The following is a 19592-nucleotide window of genomic DNA, read 5'->3' on the forward strand; positions in this document are numbered from 1 at the left end:
ATTCGAAGTCAACAAAAATTTACCAAACTTCAGAAAAGTCAGGAAACAACCAGCTAATAGAAACTTTGTAATTATAGAGTGAAGATGCTTTACAAGAGAAAATGTTACACTAGAAAAGAAAGCACCTCTCTTTCCTAATCCCCATTTGTGTGCCTGCGTGTGTGTGTGTGTGTGTGTGTGTGTTTGTCATGTGCAGGCACATATAACTAAAAGTATCCTCAAATCAGCTAGGAGTCATTTCTAGTTTGATTCCATCAGAAACAAATCAGGGACTAAGCAATGATTCTCAACTGGGAGTGTATTCTTCTCAGCAGACATTTGTAAAATTCTGAGCATATTTTTAGTTGTACAAACCTGGGGATATCACTGGCTTTCAGGGGGGCAGGGCACATGAATGTTACTAAACATCTCATGATGCACAAAAGAGTCCCCTCCCCTCACCCACAATAAGAATTATCTGGCCCAAAATACTACAGTGCTGAAGGTGGAAACCTGGGGCTAACCTTACCTGGACCCTTGACACTGTTACACAAGTTAATGGTGAGGTCGTCTACAATCCTGGCGAGTGAGTCAAAATCTGCCACATTGTACGCATGGACATCATCGGGATCCGTTGCAATCATCTTTAACTCAGCCTCATCAGCATTTTTAATACCTCAAAAAAATGGATACATACAAATTAAAAGCAACACTCAGGTGCTTTTAATAGAACGAAGCAAAATATTTTATCAGTTACCTTTATATAGTCAGTGTTAACCAGAACATATATATGATTTTCCTCAATAAAAAATGATTACCAATATATAAAATAGAAACAAAAAATAATATAAACTGAAGTATATTCTGAATTAACTTCTTCTAAATGCTTCTAAAAATCATTTCTCCTCAGTGATTTTTATAGAAAGTAAAATAATGGATACCAAAAATAAAGATGGTGCCATGGAAAACCAAACAGGAATTTTCTTGAACCCGATTAAAAGTAGTTATCCATTACCTGAGCCATTACTTCTTCAAAGAAGATATGTAATGTTGTCTCATTACAAGGAGAAAATAAATAAACTTCCTGTCACATCATTTTTGATAAATTATATGATAAGGCAAATGTGTTCTTTTTTTTCATGCCTCAGAAAATATTTTTAACTACAAAAATATCCTCAGCTTTTGTAACCAGGGAGCATTGCTAGCCTCTTCGGAGCTTACCAATAGCAAACAGCTCTACGCCTTCGTCCTTGAGTTTCTTTGAAGGTGCTTCAACATCATCTTGGGACTTTCCATCAGTGATAAGAACGCCAATTTTACGAGCTCTAGGCCTCATTCCAGCTTGGGTTTTGAAGCTCTGTTGGCGAATGAAATTCAAAGCCATGCCTAGTGGGATTTTAAAAAGAGAATCAATGACATCATTATTTAGCCACAAGCTTTCACGAAAAACAGGAGATAAAATTGGACCAAACCATCCCGACTCACCTGTGAGAGTGTTGCCTCCTTTGTAGGGTAAGTTTGCCACAGCTTGCAACAAACTCTTCTTGTCTTTGTGAGCATTTAACTGCCACTCTGTCCTGGGGTCCCCGCTATACTGAGCAAGGGCTAAAATAACACCATTGACATTAGCATATAGAAAAGAGCATAATAAAAATGTCTAAAAGTCTTCAATATTGCCAGACCTTACCAATTTGTACTCTTTTAGGGCCAATCTCAAAGACCTCCACAATACGAGAAATGAAACTCCTCACGGTTTTAAAATTGGCGCGGCCAATGCTCCAGGAGCCATCCACCAGCAACACAACGTCCGCTTCGGCTCTGGTGAGACACTCCATCCCTGACACGGCAATTGTGAGACAGGGCAGAATAAGGAGCAGATTCTTAGCAGGGTTATTTCCTAGCCATGCCTCTGCCACCCCCGGGGTGCTCAGTGTTGCCTAACTGTTTGTTTTGTAGCTTTAGAGTGGAGACTCTGAAAAATATGTTTATGTGATTTATTAACTTCAAGTAAGTCATAAGCATCATCACTTCCTCCAAGGATTATTTCAGTGGCAAATATTTCCTTCATCATAAATGAAACTATCATTATATATTTAAATGAGCTCACAAACTCAAGAGCTGAAATAAATCAGAATGTACAGCCATCTATCTGTAAGGCATTAATAATTTTAATAAATTTTTAATGTGACCTAAAGATTATTTTTCTGTAAGAGTCAATGGTCATTAGCTGACAAGTATGAGATGAACTGATAAAATGTGTAAGTCAGAAAAGGTTTTAGTGAGCCAAACTATCTTAAAATAATTACACTCCCAGGTAACTATTGCATATATTATGAAGGATTAGGAACATAATTCTTAAAATCAGACCTTTTTAAAATAAAGATTATTATTTTAAAACCAGATAGTTATTATATTATATAGTTATTAACTGCTGAATTATCTGCTATGTAAATCAGGTAAATACAGATGGTAAAGTCTGCACATTTAAAAAATCAAGAGAGAAGAAAGACAATTTGGAAAAAGTTTGCAAACAAATACACAAATTGAGAGCCATAGAGACAACAAGCACAAACATTGACACAAAGCTAGGATGCTTTGGAAAGAGAGAAAATCCCAATATCCTCAGTGCACAAGCTACAAAATAAAAATATAAGTCAGTTAATATCATCATAGGAGAAACAATAGAACATTAAAGCAAAACAACATGATTTGATACTTTATTTTGCCCACATCCATATTTTCAAACTCTCTCTTTTCCAGGAGCCTGCATTACCAGCTATGAGTTCTCCCACCTCCTGCCATGTTAGCATCTGACCTTCATATTACAAAAGAAGGTAGGTCATGGAGAAAAATTACAATGCCCATCACACTACAAAGTTAAAACATATTACACACTAAATCAGGCCTGCGGATTCGCAAGTACTGTTCCAAGCACCTAAACCTTTGCAAGTCTGCTCCCGGACTGCCCAGATCTACTCTTTTTTAGCAAATGATAGGAAATATTTAGAAGTAAATTCTACCCACCACTACCACCTCAAAGAATGTTCAAAACTAGCTCCACGTACAAGAAAGCTGGAATTGTGGCGAGCACATGACAGTCTAAAGGGTTTATGTTATTATCTGCTTCCCCACTCACCGCCCCCCACTTATTTACATGACCCAACACTGCTTGCTCAGCCACATAAATCATTTCTGACATTACTTTAACAAAATAAAACTGCCTTTTAGACATTAAAAAGAGAGAAAATGTACATTATCTACCTATTGTAAAAAAAAAATCATCTCTAGACAATATAGTACTATGTAATTACTACAATGCTAAGAAAAAAACCTTAAAACTATATTGCAAAAAGTAGGTTAGCTGGATTTTTAAAGAAACTTTTAACTATGTAAATTATGTATATGAATTTTAGTGTAAAAAATTTTATAGCCACTTTTCACTGTATGATTAACCTAACAATTCATAACTTTCATTACACTGAGGTTTCCTAGGAAAATGTAACACAATTACCTACCAGAGGGTAAAATTGGCATTACAGTTGTATCAGAAAGGGTTGTCATTTCTTGGCCAACAAGTGGTGAACTTTCTCCTCCATCAAACATTCCAAAAACATTTACTTTATAGGTGGTACCTGCCCTGAAATGTGAAAACATATAGTCTGTACGTATAATTGGCCCAAGTGGTAGCATTTCGCTTTGTTAAAGACATTCATCCTGATTTACAAACTTTCACTCTGAGTAAGTTATAATGCATAACATTTCAAGAGAAGAAAAATAACTTCCATCACATTCAAGTCTAAACTTCCAGTGTGAGGCATCAAGGGCAGCTAGCCAGCAGACACTAGAGAATACTCGGGCTTCAGAGCATCCATTCCTGTCTAACAGAGGGATCCCCACCACGCTTCCGAGCACGTCAAGGAAACACGAGCCTCTTCACTCTTACTGCTTCTAAGCAATAGGACTTTAAGAAAGTAATTTAAATGTTGTACATTGCAAGGTAACACACAGCACTTAGCACAATGCCTGGCGCATGGTAGGCTCAATCAGTTTTATACTCCCTATTCTGATAAAAGTAAATAGCAAGCATTTATATAGATTTCAATATCGTTGAATGAATGGTTGAAATAAACTTTCAAAAAGGGACTGCAACCTGACCAGGTGGTGGCGCAGTGGATAGAGTGTCGGACTGGGATGCGGAGGAGCCAGGTTCGAGACCCCGAGGTCGCCAGCTTGAGCGCGGGCTCATCTGGTTTGAGCAAAAGCTCACCAGCTTGGACCCAAGGTCGCTGGCTCGAGCAAGGGGTTGCTCAGTCTGCTGAAGGCCCACAGTCAAGGCTACATATGAGAAAGCAATCAATGAACAACTAAGGTGTACCAACAAAAAACTGATGATTAATGCTTCTCTTCTCTCTTCGTTCCTGTCTGTCTGTCCCTATCTATCCCTCTCTCTGAGTCTCACTCTATCTCTGTAAAAAAAAAAAAAAAAAAAAGGCACTGCACTGTAGTTCATTCTTTTTACTTGAATGAATGTCTAGTACTGTTCAAACTCAAACTTCCTCGTTTTCCACTCCACATCCTGAAGGGAGACTGCTACTCAGCTCCCCCTCCGCCATCCTGCCAGCGGCACCAAGCACCAAGTCCTGCCTGCTCTCTTCCATGGCCCACCCTGGAGGAGGGGCCACACTCAGAATCTTAGTGTGCATCACCTGGGCCTTCCAGAAAGCACGGGAACCCCCACATGGCCACAAGGTTGCTAAGGAAAAGCTGTTTGGGGTACAATTGTATAATATGGGTGTTAATTATTAAAAAACAGGGTATTGTTGGGAAAAAAAATGCCATCCCTGATTACTTAATAACAAAAATCATTAAAACACCACAAAAAAATCTGCTCAGGCCTAAATCCTACGTCAGCGTCACCAGCATCAAGAATAAGAAAGCAACTTCAGCTGATTTTAAATACTCGGCTGCCAAACTAATTTACATAAAATATTCAGTCTTGTAACACAAACCAGATATAGTTCATTCCTACCTAAGCTCCTCCAAAACAACTGTGTTGTCATAGGGTCCGACCACTAACTCCCCCAGTGTTCTTTCATCCCCTGTGGGGTGGAATGTGACTTTATAACCCTTCACTTCCCCGGGGGCAGGCTCCCAGGTCACTCGGAAGCTTGACATGGTTGAGTCAGATGTTTTGAGGTTTCTGGGTGACTTGAATCGAGAAGCTGTACAGGAAACAAGAGATGAAAATATTATCCATAAGACTAGGCTTTGGGGTTTTTTTCTTAGCTCCTACAATTATAAATCGAATTGGAAATATCTAAGAGACATACGGGGGAATCATCACAAACATAACACTTCAAAATGTATATTTATAGGAAAGTAAAGTCTGGCAGCACAAGATATACAGTAATACACAATAAAAATGGTGATTAACAGAGTGCTACCCAAGTGGAAGTGTAGATAATCCTCACAATTCAGATAATTAGCGTTAGAAGATTAATATGTAGAATCATTTAACCGGGAGCTCAATTGGTAAAAGTAATATGATAATTAGGCATGCTATCAAATTACTCTAATTTAATTTATTATAGTATTAATTTTAGACATTTACAAATAAAGTAGATGTATAAAGCCTTCCTTAAAATTTGACACACTTTCCAAGAATTTTTTGTTTTGTACCTGTTGTTCCTGACCCTTGCCTGAGCTTTCCTTCTCCTGTCTTGTAAATTGGGAGAACTGTGATGTTATATGTGGTCTGTGGTTTGAGTCGCTTTAACACTGTTGAGGTGACTGTGGGTGACACTTTGGCAACCATCTGTCTTCCTCCTCCTCGGGGGCGGTAAACAACCCGGTAGTTTACGACTTTGCCGGGCGCTGGTTTCCAGGTGACTCTCATTGTGTTTTCTGTTTCCTCATCCACTTTCAAGGTTTTTGAATCTTGGGATACTGTGGAATAAAAAGAGGTTGCAATGTGTACCATGTAGAAAGAAGATATATAGATCCACCTCCCGTTTATGTAAAAATAAATGATCTGTGGTTTCTTAAATATGTACACTGTTCTCTTGCTTAGGATCATAATCTCTTATCATTCAGGATGGTATATGAGCCTAATCTCAGCGAGATCACAGGAAGGTGTTTTTTCTTTAACTGGCTAATAAAAAAAATGGAAGCTCATATTGCACAAATTTCCTGTTTGCATTCTAACAGCCTTAGTAAAGAAAACACCCATTTTCAGAGATGAACTTTAAAATTTTTTATTATATTTCCATCTGTAAAGAATTCCTGGCCCTGCTGGGTGGGTCAGTGAATAAAGCATCTTCCTGGTGCACCAAGGTCACAAATGCCATCCCCAGTCAGGGCACATACAAAGAAACACTCAATGAGTATACAATTAAATGGAACAACTAAGTGGGACAGTGAGTTGATGCTCCTCTCTCTCTCCCTACTCCTCTTTATTTCTCTCTCTCTCTCAAATCTATGAAAAAAATTTTTTAATCCTATCATTCTGTGAGAAAGAGTAAAAATCTCAATTGCAGGGTTTGAAGCGTTACTTGGATCTGTTCAGAATAAGGCACAACCCACAAATGACTAGCCAGAGGACTATAGCTAACGCTGTTCTTTGTGATTGCTAAGAATATGTAAGGTCATGAACACAAAGTAATTGGAAACTCTAACACATAAAAACATCTCAAGAGCTCTAAAGATAAATTAGTAAACACTGAGTGTTTTAGGAAGCACTATATAGAAGAACTGTTTGATTAACATATCATTTAGTATTAAATTATCTTTTACTAATATTTCACAATTACTAATAATTATATCAGAAACAGATCAACAAACACCCATAAATAGCCAACACTACTCCTTTTCTTATACATAATCAGAGTTTGTAAGCAGGATCCTTTCATTCAGTTCAATAATCTTAGCAATTTGAAAGCCATAAGCATGTTCTATAGGAAGACACTAAAGCTTAAAGATACACCGCAATGAATCTTTCTTAATTCTAAGAGACTTTCATGTTCACTCAGGCAAGGACCATTTGAAACAACTAAAATCCTGAAAGAATTAAAAATATACATATATATTATAAAACATTTTTCAGACATTGGACATCATGCAGCACCAAACAGTGATTCCCTGAGAGACAAAAACGCACTTTATGATTGCCCTGGTTTATTACTTAGTTTTCAGTTCCAGTACAGGAAGGCAGGATCCGGGCAGAGCTTGGTGGTCTTCTTTAATTCAGAAGATGGTTTTTCAAGTTTGGGGAGTGCAAGACTCTTAGAACTTGCAGAATAGAGTATTATAGAGGAAATGGTGTTAACAGAGAAAAACCTCCAAAAATCTGCAAAAGAGCTTAACCAGGTGGTGGTACAGCGGACAGAGTGTCAGCCTGGGATGCTGAGGACCCAGGTTGAAAACCCCGAGGTCTCTATCTTGAGTGTGGGTTTACTAGCTTGAGAATGGGCTTACTGGTTTAAGCATGAGATTATAGGCATGACCTCATGGTTGATGGCTTGAGTACAAAGGTTGCTGGCTTGAGCCCAAGGTCGCTGGCTTGAGCAAGGCGTCACTGGCTTAGCTGGAGACCCCCCCGCCTGCCCCAGGTCAAGGGACATATGAGAAAGCAATCAATGAACAACTTAGGTGTCGCAACAAAGAATTGATGCTTCTCATCTCTCTCCCTTCCTGTCTGTCTGTTCTTTTCTCTTTCTTGCTCTCTCACTAAAACAACAACAAAAAAGAACTGCAAAAGATCTTCTTTGAGTCTTCAACCCAGTACTAATCAGTGTTTATGTATAAGGAAACTACTCCAAATAAGGGAAAGAACTACCCAAAATATCAGAGATAGCAATTTCTAGAGTTCTCACAGAGCCAGAAATGTTTCCCCTAACCAGAGTATAAAAAAAAAAAAAAAAAAAAGCAGAATTCTTGTAATATCATGTATTTTACTCAGGAGGTTATTGGCCCAGTAATGGGGCAAAATTAGCCCTAAACTAAAAGTTTCTCTGGTCTATCTCTAACAGAGAACAAAATAAAGTTTCTAAAATATCAAAATAAAGTTTCAGTAATTTAACTGCCTCCAGAATAAAACTTAAGGATGTTTTAAGAATATAAAAGTGCCAGCACCCAACAAAGTAAAATTCACCATGTCCAGCATCAAATAAAACTTTCCAGGTATGCAAATAAGGAAAAAAAATAGGACACCTGTATGGACAAAATGATTGTGCCTCCTCAAAATTTATATATCAAAGCCATAACCTCCAATGGATGATATTTAGAGATAGGACCTTTGGGGCAGTAATTAGGCTTAAATGAGGCCATAACAGTAGGGTCCTACTCCGGTGGGAATAAAATCCTTGAAAGAAAAAAAAGGAGACACTAGAGCTCTCAGCACTCTCTTTAGGCACAGACAAAAAAAAAAAAAAAGACCATGTATAGACATAGCAAGAAGATGTCAATCTGCAAGCCGGGAAGAGAACTCTCACCAGAAACAAACTTCTGACCGAACTTTCATCTTGGACTTCCAGCCTCCATAACCATGAGAAAATAATATTCTGTTGTTTAATCCAACAGTTGGTGGTATTTGGGGGCTAAGAAAACCCATAATAAGAACAAAAATCAATCAATAAAAACAGAACTAGAAATGACACACATGACCGAATTATTCAAAAGGGACATTAAAACAGCTATTATAACTATATTTCATATATTAATGATGGTTGAGGAAATATTAAGCACGTTAAGTAAAGACATAGAACATATAAAAGAGACTCAAATAAGGTAGCATTACAGTGGAATAGAAATTGCAAAAGTAAGATTAGTGAACTTGATGGCTTAATAATAGAAACTTATCAAATATAACATAAAAAAAGCGTTGTAAGAACAGCACAAGAGTGAGCTGTGTGATAATTTTAAACAGACTAATGCATGTATAATTGGAGTACCTAAAGAGAATGAGAGCATAAGAAGTAAAATATTTTAAGAAATACCATTCTAAATAATTTCAAATTCTATAAAACTATAAATCCATAGATCCAAGTAGCTCAATGAATCCTAGGCACAAAAAAACATAAAGAAAATGACATCAACCCACATCATGAGCAAATTGCTTAAAATCAGCAATAAAAAAGAAAACCTTGAAAGCAGACATATAAATAAAAGATACATTATGTATAGAGGACAAAGATAAGAATTATAAAATAGGTTAAAAAATTCAATGGTTGTGAGTTATATTTCTGAAAGATGCAAAAGTGTAATTTCAACTAGGAGTAAATTAGTTGCAATTTTTTGTTATAGAGTTTAAAGAAAATAAGAGATTTGTCAGCCAAGTTTATTAATTTCTGGAAATATTAAAACGTACTCAGCTTAATTCTTAATTGTCTATTAGTATTTCCACGTAAGTGAACTATTAAAAGAAAAAACATTTTCAAAAAAATGTAAAAACTTTACATAGGATTTTGAAAATGGTATGGGAAAGAATGGTATATAGACAACCTATTTGGGTTATAATTACAAATTTTAACACAGTTTTTTTTTTCTAGAAAGGGTTGTGCTAAAATATCTTTTCTGACTTCTGTTTCTACTGAATTTTTATTCAATAGAACAAAATGTTTTTATTAAAAAATTCTAACACAAATTTTACACAACTCAAAATTAAGGGAAATAGACTTTTAAATCTTGTGTTCTCAAAAGAATAGAATCTCAAATTTGAAAATATCTTGTAATTTAAATGTTAATAACAGTCAAGTATTGTACTTCATACCTTGAAATGCTTCAAAGATCTCAATTATAGTCCTGACTTTTAATTAATTCTTTAAAATGAAGGAACTGAAGTTCAAGTAGAACATACCTCATCCTAGGTTTAATAGAAAACAGGATTTGGGGGATAAATTAAAAAAAAGCTTTGTTGGCTTCCCATAAATAAAAATAAAATTATTAATTCATTGATAGATATACCACATGCTACATAATGCTGTCGCACTCACATTGTTAGCTCTTCCCTTGTATCAGTAACTCTCAGAAGGAGCTTCTCAACAACCACTTTACCTCTGCTAAACCAGCTGCTACGGACTGGAGGGCCAATAGAAAGTTTCTTATCTGATGGCTTTCCAGCAACAATGCATGGATTTTATTCTGTCAACAGCCTGCATACCATGTCTCTGAGTTGAAAGCAATCCTGAAAGTATTTCCAAAGCCCTGGGAAGTTTATAAGAAACTCCATGAGCATGACCTAGAGACTCTGCCCAGTTACCCACACTTCAGGATGTATCCACCTCCTAGACAGCACATCTGACTCAGATTTCCAAAAGTACTTTCTAAACTGCTTCACTTGCCACAAAGAGAGCTAAGCAAAACAATAAACAAAAGTTCCTGGCTTCTCTCATATTTGCTTAGATGTTAAAGCAGTTTTCAAATACTCTATAAAATGTATGTTTCAGTCTTGCCTAGTCTGCTCCTAGTTTTTAAAAAGCCTTTCTCATACCCCTACTTTACAATCAATTAGCCAAGAAAAAGTGAAAATTTCCTAGATGCTCAGCTTTTTAGAGATGAAAGATTATATAGGATTTCTGTTACCATATTTGCTTTTGGCTAAAGCATATCCTTTGTGGAGACTTTCAATCCTAAATAAATAACTGAAAAATCAGTTTTTTGGGAAGAAGACACAATGGAGAAGAGCTTTAAAAAATTCATTCCCTTTTAATAAATTTGCTTGAATATATGCTCGGCCACATAAATTGTACTTTTACTACAACAAATATAGTTAGCTTTATGTGTTGTCTCTGGCCTGAGTTTACAACATGGCTTCCCTTTACAACAAATAAATTCCTGCCAGAAATAGAAATAAATTTCTGCCATGTTCTTAAACAACATCAGCCAAAATATTCAATCACAAGATTTCATTTACTGATATACAAAGCAATCATGTGAATGACTGAGAAATATGCCTTTTCATCTACTTAAATTTCCTAAAAAGGAGATTGATTTTTTAAAAATATTAATTTAGACACAAATTTAAGCTTAGATATAGCAAAATGAGTTTGCCAGTGATTTTAAAAAGATTAATTCTTCAGACACTGCAGACTAAAAGATTTTAAAAGTACCTTAAAATCAAGATATAGGACTTAAATGAACTTCCTATTCGACAAAAAAATCACCCAATTCCTCTACTTTTTTTCCAATAAAAGGAAATGTTAGAATCCCTATTCTTTCATCTTTTCCTAAAATTTTTCCAAAACTTTTCCTATAAATTTTAAGAAATCCCATAATTAACAAATGACTCTTTAAGGAAAGAGAATTAAGAAATGTGGACACATATTTCACCAGCCAGCTGATAATAAATGATGGCACGTCATTCCAAATTATTCACAAGAAAGAATATTAATGAGGTTAAGGTAAATCAGATCCACCAGAAATCTGAGTGAACTTTTGATTTAAACTTACAAACTACAGTAGAAATAAAGACTCTAAAATTAGTCTTGGGTGTATGATAATCTTAGTCTCAATAGCTTCTATCATTTATCTATCAATCATCGCTAAGTGGCTACACACTGCTTGGTGCTCTGAAAATTGCTATTTCATGTAATCCTCTGGACAACTCTTAAAAGGCTGCATTGTACAGATTAGAAAATGAGGCTCAAAAAAGGTTAAGTAACTTGCCCAAGGTCATGTAGCTACAAGTGTGTCCCAATTCTCTCTCTCACCATAGCTCCTGATCATTCTATTAGTTGAGTTTCTTATCTAGTTCATCATCCCAGCAGGAGAGAGAGAGAAAGAGAGAGGGGGGTGGGGATGGGGAGAGAGAAATATAGTAATTAAAAGGAATTCAAAATTTCAAACTTTGATATAAATTTTAGGTACTAAATGAATCTGAATTTAAACCACATTCTCTAAAGATCTTTATTTTTCAGTCCTCAGTGACCATACAAAGAAAAAAGAAATGCAAGCGGTTCAACTTCATGTTGCTTAAGCTGGTAGCTATTAGGTATAGCATCAACACACACCCAAGCACACTTGTGATGTTACCTACATTCAGTTGTGGCTTCTCCGGTCAAAGGTTCTCCTTCTCCACTGCTGTAAACTGCAAATACTGAAAGTTTGTATTTGGTCTCCGGCTGCAGATTTTCTATCACGGTATGAATGGCATCTTCAGGAAGACTTTTCTCTCCAGCCTCAACATCATCGTAAAGTGATTTCCACGAGACCCTGTAACCGCGAACCATTCCAGGAGCAGATGTCCAATAAGCCCCAATTGACGTGTTAGTGATATCTTTAGTAACTAAATCCCGAGCTGAACCACGTTCTAGAACACAAATTAAAAGGAAATATTTTATTAATGTCTACTAGACATATGAATAGTCCTTTATCCTAGTAGACATCTTAATTTTCAGGACCTAAACTCAAACTGCCTACAGTTGGTCATTTCTCCTTTCTGAGCTGACTGTCCTGTTCCATTAATGGAATAGATTGATGGAATAAAGTTTGAGATTATATCTGCTTCTTACATATTACCCTGCCTCCCATCTGTCCTGTCACATGGTAAGGTCTTTCAGGACAAAGGTGACAAGCAAATATGAAAGAATATATGCCTAAGAGAAAAGTGTTCCAAGGAAAACAATGCATCTAAAGTAGAAAACTTTACCACAGGTCAGCCCACCTAATGACATAGCCCATTGTTCACAAAGAGCTTTATTTCTTTACCATCATCTCTTCCTCTCTAATCTGACTTGATGAAGTTCAGTTTCAGTGTATGATTTACAATAACTTCAACAATTTCATATCACAAATCTTAATTCCAACAATCATTGTTTGGTGGAAACTATTCGTCCATATTGTTAAAAAAGTAGAAGTGTAAACCTTCAACACAGCTTACCCCTAATGAAACTAAAACCACCAATTCTTCTGGAAAACTTAAAAGTGATTAGTCATCAGAATAAAACACCACTTGTTCTAGCTGATCAAAAATGTCTGCTACTAAATTTTGGTTCTTTCATTAAAAAAAATATAACCCAAACGGAAAAATTCAGAAACCTCAACTTAATAGGAGGTATAGATGTCTTCCAATAAAACCCTCACTTTCCATAATTTAAATGTAAGTTAAATATACAGGTTACTTTATATTGGCTACCTTTGCTAGGGTTTATGCCACAGTATGACATAAAATGATCTACTTCTATAGCATACATTCTACCAGTAATTATATATTCAAGCAAACGATATATAATGCTGTTACAAGAATTTTGAAGGCTATTATTTTACTTAAAGCAAAGAATAAAAATGAATATATCAAGAATACTCATAATTAAACAATTAAATTTCAGCACAAAAATAAAGATAACAATAAATGAAAAGAAATCTGGGTGAACAAAAACCAGTGGTAGACTTTAGAGGGGAAAATAAATAAAACAGAAGCTGGGCACCCTACCAGACCCCAAGTGCAAGTGGAAAATTCTAACTCCATTATAAATAGCTTTAACTGCTGACACTGCATTTCATCTCTTGAGGAAAATTAGTTACATATTTCATTGTAACCAAGAATACTTATTTTAAGAACATGTTGACTTTCTTCCCTTAGTACTTGAGGCCAATTTCATCTAGAGGTCTTCTTTACCTGTCTTTGCTACTGAAATGGCCATACATCTTTATATTTTCTCTACTTACAAAAATATAAACAAACTTTTTATTTGGTTTGATTTAGGTGTTGTTTTTGTTTTTGCTTTTTAATCATTGATATCCCCACCAGTGGTATTTAAGCTCATGTTGGCTGGAGATTCAGATTTTTTTTATGAGTCTCTCCTAACTTTCTTATATTGCAGTTAGAAACAGCTGTTGTAAAATAATTTTACTTAAAACTGACTTTTAATTTTAACGAGTTAAAATTGTATGAATGGCCTGGCCTGTGGTGGCGCAGTGAATAAAGTGTCCACCTGGAATGCTTAGGTCACTGGTTTGAAACCCTGGGCTTTCCCCAGTCAAGGACAAACAATCAATGAACAACTAAAGTAAAGCAACTATGAGTTGATATTTCTCATCCCCCACACACCTTTCTCTCTTCTCCCTCTGTAAAATCAATAAAAATAAAATCTTTTTTAAAAAGCTGTATGAATGATATTCCAAAAAGTATATGACAAATAAATTAGCTAGAATGTGGAATTATGTTCCAAATTATCACTGAAGTAATTTGCTAGCAATAATTCCAGTTTCTAGTCTTCCCAAAGATTGTGCTTCTCAGCCTTTTTTTTTCTCCCTATTTTCTACAGCACTGAATTTGTGGCATTGTTTATTTCCATGACAACAAACATCAGTTTCACAAACACAGGCTAATGATGTCACAGTAAGAAAATAATAAGAAAAGAATTGTGTTTGCTGTAAAAAATACACTCAAAAAGACATTTCTGGAATACAAAATAACCTAGATCACTAGACATATTCCCATGGATTTTAATCAATTATTTAAAATTCTCAAGCTACAACAAAATACTAGTTAAACTGCAGTAAAGACCTTTGTAAGGTTTATCAATATCCCAAATAGAATCTATAAAAGCACCTTTTAAGACACAAATTAAATATTAACTAAAAGATATTCCTGAGTTCTAATTTATTGCTAACAACACCAAGTCAAGCAAACACTAAGTTCTTAATTACAGACAAAATATCCTCAAAAACTATAATTTCTATGTGTGTCACATAAAGACATTATTTTCAGGCACTGGCATTATAAAATCCATGTTAGTGACAAAGAAATATGAAATCCAAGGGAAGAAGAAAGACCACTCAATCCAGTAGCCAAGATTGAAATGATAAAGCACCTCAAAGGTCTCCTTTGGTGTCAGACAGTTTGATAAGAATACTGCTAAACATTGAGTTTATGCTATGGTCAAACACACCCATAAACATCTTTATCTGAAAAAAAAAAGTGGGAAGGTTGAATATTCCTGTTGTGTGACACCCAAGAATTTTGAGAAGATGATATATTATGACAGTAAACTTTATCAGACCTATAACCCTTGAAGTTTTTAAAAATGGGATCTTGGCTTAGATTACATCCTCCAGTTTCATTGGCAGGCTGCCAAGTGGCCAAGCTGGTCTTGAAACTAGATATGAAAGCAGCTGAGCAGACCAACAGGCTCTGTCACCTCCTGGGACGCTGGGGTCCTCAGAACAAAATAACTGGACTGGACTTCATCAGATACACAGACTCGCCTGGAGAGCCAAAGACTAGGCCATGCTCAAATGAATGAAATTGGAATATCTGTAAATAGGCCCAAGCGTTGATGCTTTCTAAATCTCCTCTGTGGTTGTAATTCATCCACAACTATTTATTCTTTTCTCATTTCTTCCTTTTCCCTTCTTTCTGTTACGCCTCTCTGAGGCCTAGAGAGACATTTATTTGGAAGTGTGCTTGATCAGTGTGGGAAGAAACCCTCACACTTGCTTTTACTCTGAAATGAGGCTCCTTCAAAATAAAGACGTGTGGTGAAAGCAAAACTGGTCAACATTGTTGAACATGGTGATGCTGTGTAGGACTGCTTAAAGGTTTGTATTGTATGGGTCTATGACCATGCACAACAAATCGCCCTTCAGGTAGGGGAGTAAGCTAAACATTAACCCAGAAAGCATTAAGAAGTTGACTGAAGCTTCTCATCATACCCTTTCCATCCCAAACATATGTGGGAAGCTCACCGCTCTCTCTTCCCTCTCATCCTGTCTCAAAAGGAAATGGTTCTCCATACACAGTGGTGGGTAAAAGTAGGTTTATAGTGATGCGTATGTGAAACACAAGACTTTATTCTTCTATTGCTATTTATTAATTATTGCATTATTTCTCATGTGATCACCTGTAAATTTACGTTTGCCTGAACCTGTATGCTTCTTTTTCAAGAGTTGATCACATTTTCCTGTGAAAGATGTTCAATCTAAGTATTATCCAGCAAAGCATTTGGTTTGGTTTAACATATTGAATTGTAAGTTTTGTCCCCAGTCTAAGAAACTTCAAACATCAATAACTACGGGAAGAGATGATTTGTCTTGTTTTCATTAGACCAGGTTTAGGAACATCTCTTTCTAGAGTACCTGGGAAGGCAGAGGAAAGGGAGAGGAATAAGAAAGGAAGGACGCCACGGGACCAGTCTGTAGCCTCTCTCCAGAGAAGACTCCTGTTCCTCAAGAAGGAAAGGCAGAGCAGTGGTGGCAGTCAACAGAAACCAGCCCTCGTAGACATCCTGCCACTTTGTCATTACTTTTCCCTGAACCTGGATCCACTTCTGCTCTAGCAAAGGCTCCTTCCTTTCCTCTGCGCCAAGATTTACCAGCATTGTTCTATGATGTTTTGGTTTGTTCAGGCTTTTTACCGGTCACATTGTTTTCGGTAATATTTAATTTTATGATTCTAAACTATGTGCCTGTGCTTTATATATTACTTTTACCTCTAATAATAGAATTCGTGGCAATGGTTTTATAGAAGTCATCCTCTACACCAGGCAACCAGGCATCCCCAAACTACGGCCCTTGGGCGGCATGCGGCCCCCTGAGGCCATTTATCTGCCCCTCCCTCCACACTTCCGGAAGAGGCACCTCTTTCATTGATGGTCAGTGAGAGGAGCACTGTATGTGGCGGCCCTCCAACGGTCTGAGGGACAGTGAACTGGCCCCCTGCGTAAAAAGTTTGGGGACCCCTGCTCTACACTGATGGTATGCCTTCGTCTTTATTCCTTTGATTTCTCCTTGATAGTTTTCCCTTCTGCCCTATTCTCCCCAGCATAGTACCCGTACAGGAATAAGGAAAAACAATGGTTTTCTCTTATAAATTTAAACGTACAAGATTTGTCAGCTTTTGAAATTTGATACCCAGCATTTATACTTTGATTATAAAGTGCATTAACATTAGTTCAAAAGGCATTTTTCGTGCCTGCTTGCACACAGCACCGTGCTGCTGCTGTGGGGAGTAATTTAGACAGGTGCACTTCTCATGGTCTGAATATCCACAGAGGTTGATTTCTACTTTTTTCCATGTAGGAAGCCAAAGAACTAATGCCTTATTGAAGTAACTTTCCTACATTTTCTTAGCCCTTTTCCATTTGCTTTCTGAAAAGCAAATCGTCATCCAATTCAAATATAATTATAATACAAATTAGCCAATAATGATAACTGAAAAATTAATCATAATGAACTGAAACTATATTTCATCTTATAGATTGTTCCAGTCAGCTTTCATTGAATTTCACATACCACTTTCAAAAATAGAAGTTAAATTGAAAATGTAATGTAAACCCTCTTCTAAATCAATTTGTCTTTTCCGTTAGCGCTCAACTCAGAAGTCATCCAACTTTCCATAGCAGAATACAAAAGCCCTGCTTCTGGATGATGTTTATGTGGAAACACAGTTGATGTACAACCAATGAATTAGAGTTACTTTTCTAAAGGACAAAGTTCAGTATTGAATACTGAGTTTAATTACTTATAAGCAAATTTTAATTTATTGATTTTAGAGAGATAGGAAAGGAGAGAGAGAGAGAGAGAAACAGCGCTCTGGTCCTATATGTGCCCTCATTGGGGATCAAACCCACAACCGTTCTGTCTCTGGACAATGCTCTAACCCAGTGTTTTTCAATCTTTGGCCTGTCAGAAATTTTGTGCCTGTCTGTAAAAGAGTTAACCACCCTGATGTTGTATAACGATTACAGAAGGGTATGAAATTTCTGATTGAAACCACTGCTCTAACCAAATGAGCTATCCAGCCAGGGCAGTACATAGTGCCTAAAAACCTCTTAACAATTAAATCACCCTCAGCCTCACAGCCTGTGAGACTTCCTCCACATTGGTTACTTCTCCAATTTGATTTAGATTTTTCTCTGATTAGCCATTAATTGGTAAAAAAGGAAATATGAATTACTGTTCGGTGATTGTGCTAGTTCCCTGGAAATGTCAGAGTAGTTTTACCCAGAGTGTAATATTTTTTGTTCAAGTTAAGAGATAGCAGTAAATCTAGGAAAACATAGAGGCTTTGTTTAGTACCTCTTGGAGAGGCCTCATGTTACTCAACAGCATGCAGAGGAATTCCTTGATGTACCCTAAAACCCTCATTGTAACAAAATGTCAGCTGAGTTAGCCTGGTGTGATGTACAAGAAGCCATTGATATCTGGGACATTGGCAGGTTGCTATAGCAACTGAAACAAAGAAAATTCTGAAAAGTCTTCTTTCCATAGCCAGAAAATAACACTCAAAAACCAAAACAAAACAAAACAAAAAAACGTACTATACCTAAACTAACATTTTCATTCATTTATGGTAAAACTCTGAATTAAAATGGGCATTGTTCATTTCAAGGTTTATAAGAGCAGGTTTTCCTTTCTCTCTCTTCACAGTGACAAGTAAAAATTCTACCAAATTTAAAGATGCGTTTATGTCCACAACAGTGTTTTAGTAAGCATATTAAATCTACTTTGACAACAACAGAAGGAGAAAAAAATAAAAACAATGTAAATCAAACTTAATGGTTTGTGCTCAGATTCCTCTCAAGTTTGGATCTGAAATAGTAATAAACTCTGCCTTTGTGATTCTATTTCATACAGTACTAAAGCCAACCATGAACTTCCCCAATGCCAATGCTAATAAATCTCTCTTCCAGAGACAAGGAAATTTTCTGATCATTGGCTGCATTTCAAGAAAGGACTAGGGAACAGATTGAAGCTAAGAATGGTTGTAGACCACACTAAATATTTTTGGTAATTCTTTCTGAATTGAATAGAATGCACTTCAGGCAATCTATAAAATTTTCAACCTACAGAACGCTCTTGCCCACTGATCCACGCCTCTGGATGAAGGAAACATTCCTCCAAGGTAGGCTCTTACCACCTCCTCTCCCGAGAGAGAAGCAGATGGGAAAAACAGCAGCCCTCAAAGAGCAGTTGCCTGGCTTTGCTTCTGGGCTTTCCATCTCCTGCATTTACCATCATATCCTATTCCTGTATATGGTATGTGGATTTGGCTGAGTTAATATAATAAAATGAAATGGAATAACCAGGGGCAAAAATATTCTATTATTTTAATTTAGACACAACTATGCTTTCACATATTTTCAAGTTTACCACACATAATGCAATGGGATAAATATGTTAATAAAATCAGGCTGGCAGCATTTAATGTAATCCTTCACCACAGTCAAGAGTTTGGTGTAAATAAAAAAAAAATTTTTATTTTGTCAATTTAGTTATGAATTAACTATATTTTTCAAGAAAACTTGCAAATCATCTGGCTTGTCTCCTCAGGAAATGAAAAAGAATAATTTTTAAATTTTATTTTGCTACTCATGTATCTCCCTTAGAGATAATTTTGATCAAATACATGCCCGAGCACATACTCACACATGCTTACAAGTTGGTAAATTTTCTACACCGATTGTACAAAGCTATAATAGTATAAACAATTTAACTACACCCTAGCCTAGAAAAATCACAGCCCAGCAGAATGTGTCTGCTGTTAAATTAAAATGCACATTTTGTTTTCTAAAGTTGTTCATGTATTATTCTTAGCAAAATGCCATAATTTTTAGGATTAAGAAGATTTTGGGCCCTGGCTGGTTGGCTCAGTGGTAGAGCGTCGGCCTGGCATG

The 19592-nt window shown here is 36.3% G+C and overlaps 1 protein-coding gene across 3 annotated transcripts in view; it reads right to left on the reverse strand.

Moving 5' to 3' along the window:
* Positions 1-19592, reverse strand: part of COL12A1 (collagen type XII alpha 1 chain) — a 125270-nt gene that overhangs the window by 77230 nt on the left and 28448 nt on the right. For 2 of the 3 annotated variants that reach the window (XM_066253717.1, XM_066253726.1), the window contains exons 14-21: positions 12011-12283; positions 5659-5925; positions 5009-5201; positions 3495-3616; positions 1667-1816; positions 1465-1584; positions 1201-1365; positions 509-655 (exon numbers count right to left, since the gene is read on the reverse strand). In XM_066253717.1, coding sequence (XP_066109814.1) covers positions 509-655; positions 1201-1365; positions 1465-1584; positions 1667-1816; positions 3495-3616; positions 5009-5201; positions 5659-5925; positions 12011-12283 — 1437 coding nt within the window. The remainder of the gene's footprint in view (positions 1-508; positions 656-1200; positions 1366-1464; positions 1585-1666; positions 1817-3494; positions 3617-5008; positions 5202-5658; positions 5926-12010; positions 12284-19592) is intronic. The other variant, XM_066253727.1, reaches the window with a different exon arrangement.

This window comes from Saccopteryx bilineata, chromosome 1, assembly GCF_036850765.1.
Source record: "Saccopteryx bilineata isolate mSacBil1 chromosome 1, mSacBil1_pri_phased_curated, whole genome shotgun sequence".
Lineage (NCBI taxonomy): Eukaryota > Metazoa > Chordata > Mammalia > Chiroptera > Emballonuridae > Saccopteryx > Saccopteryx bilineata.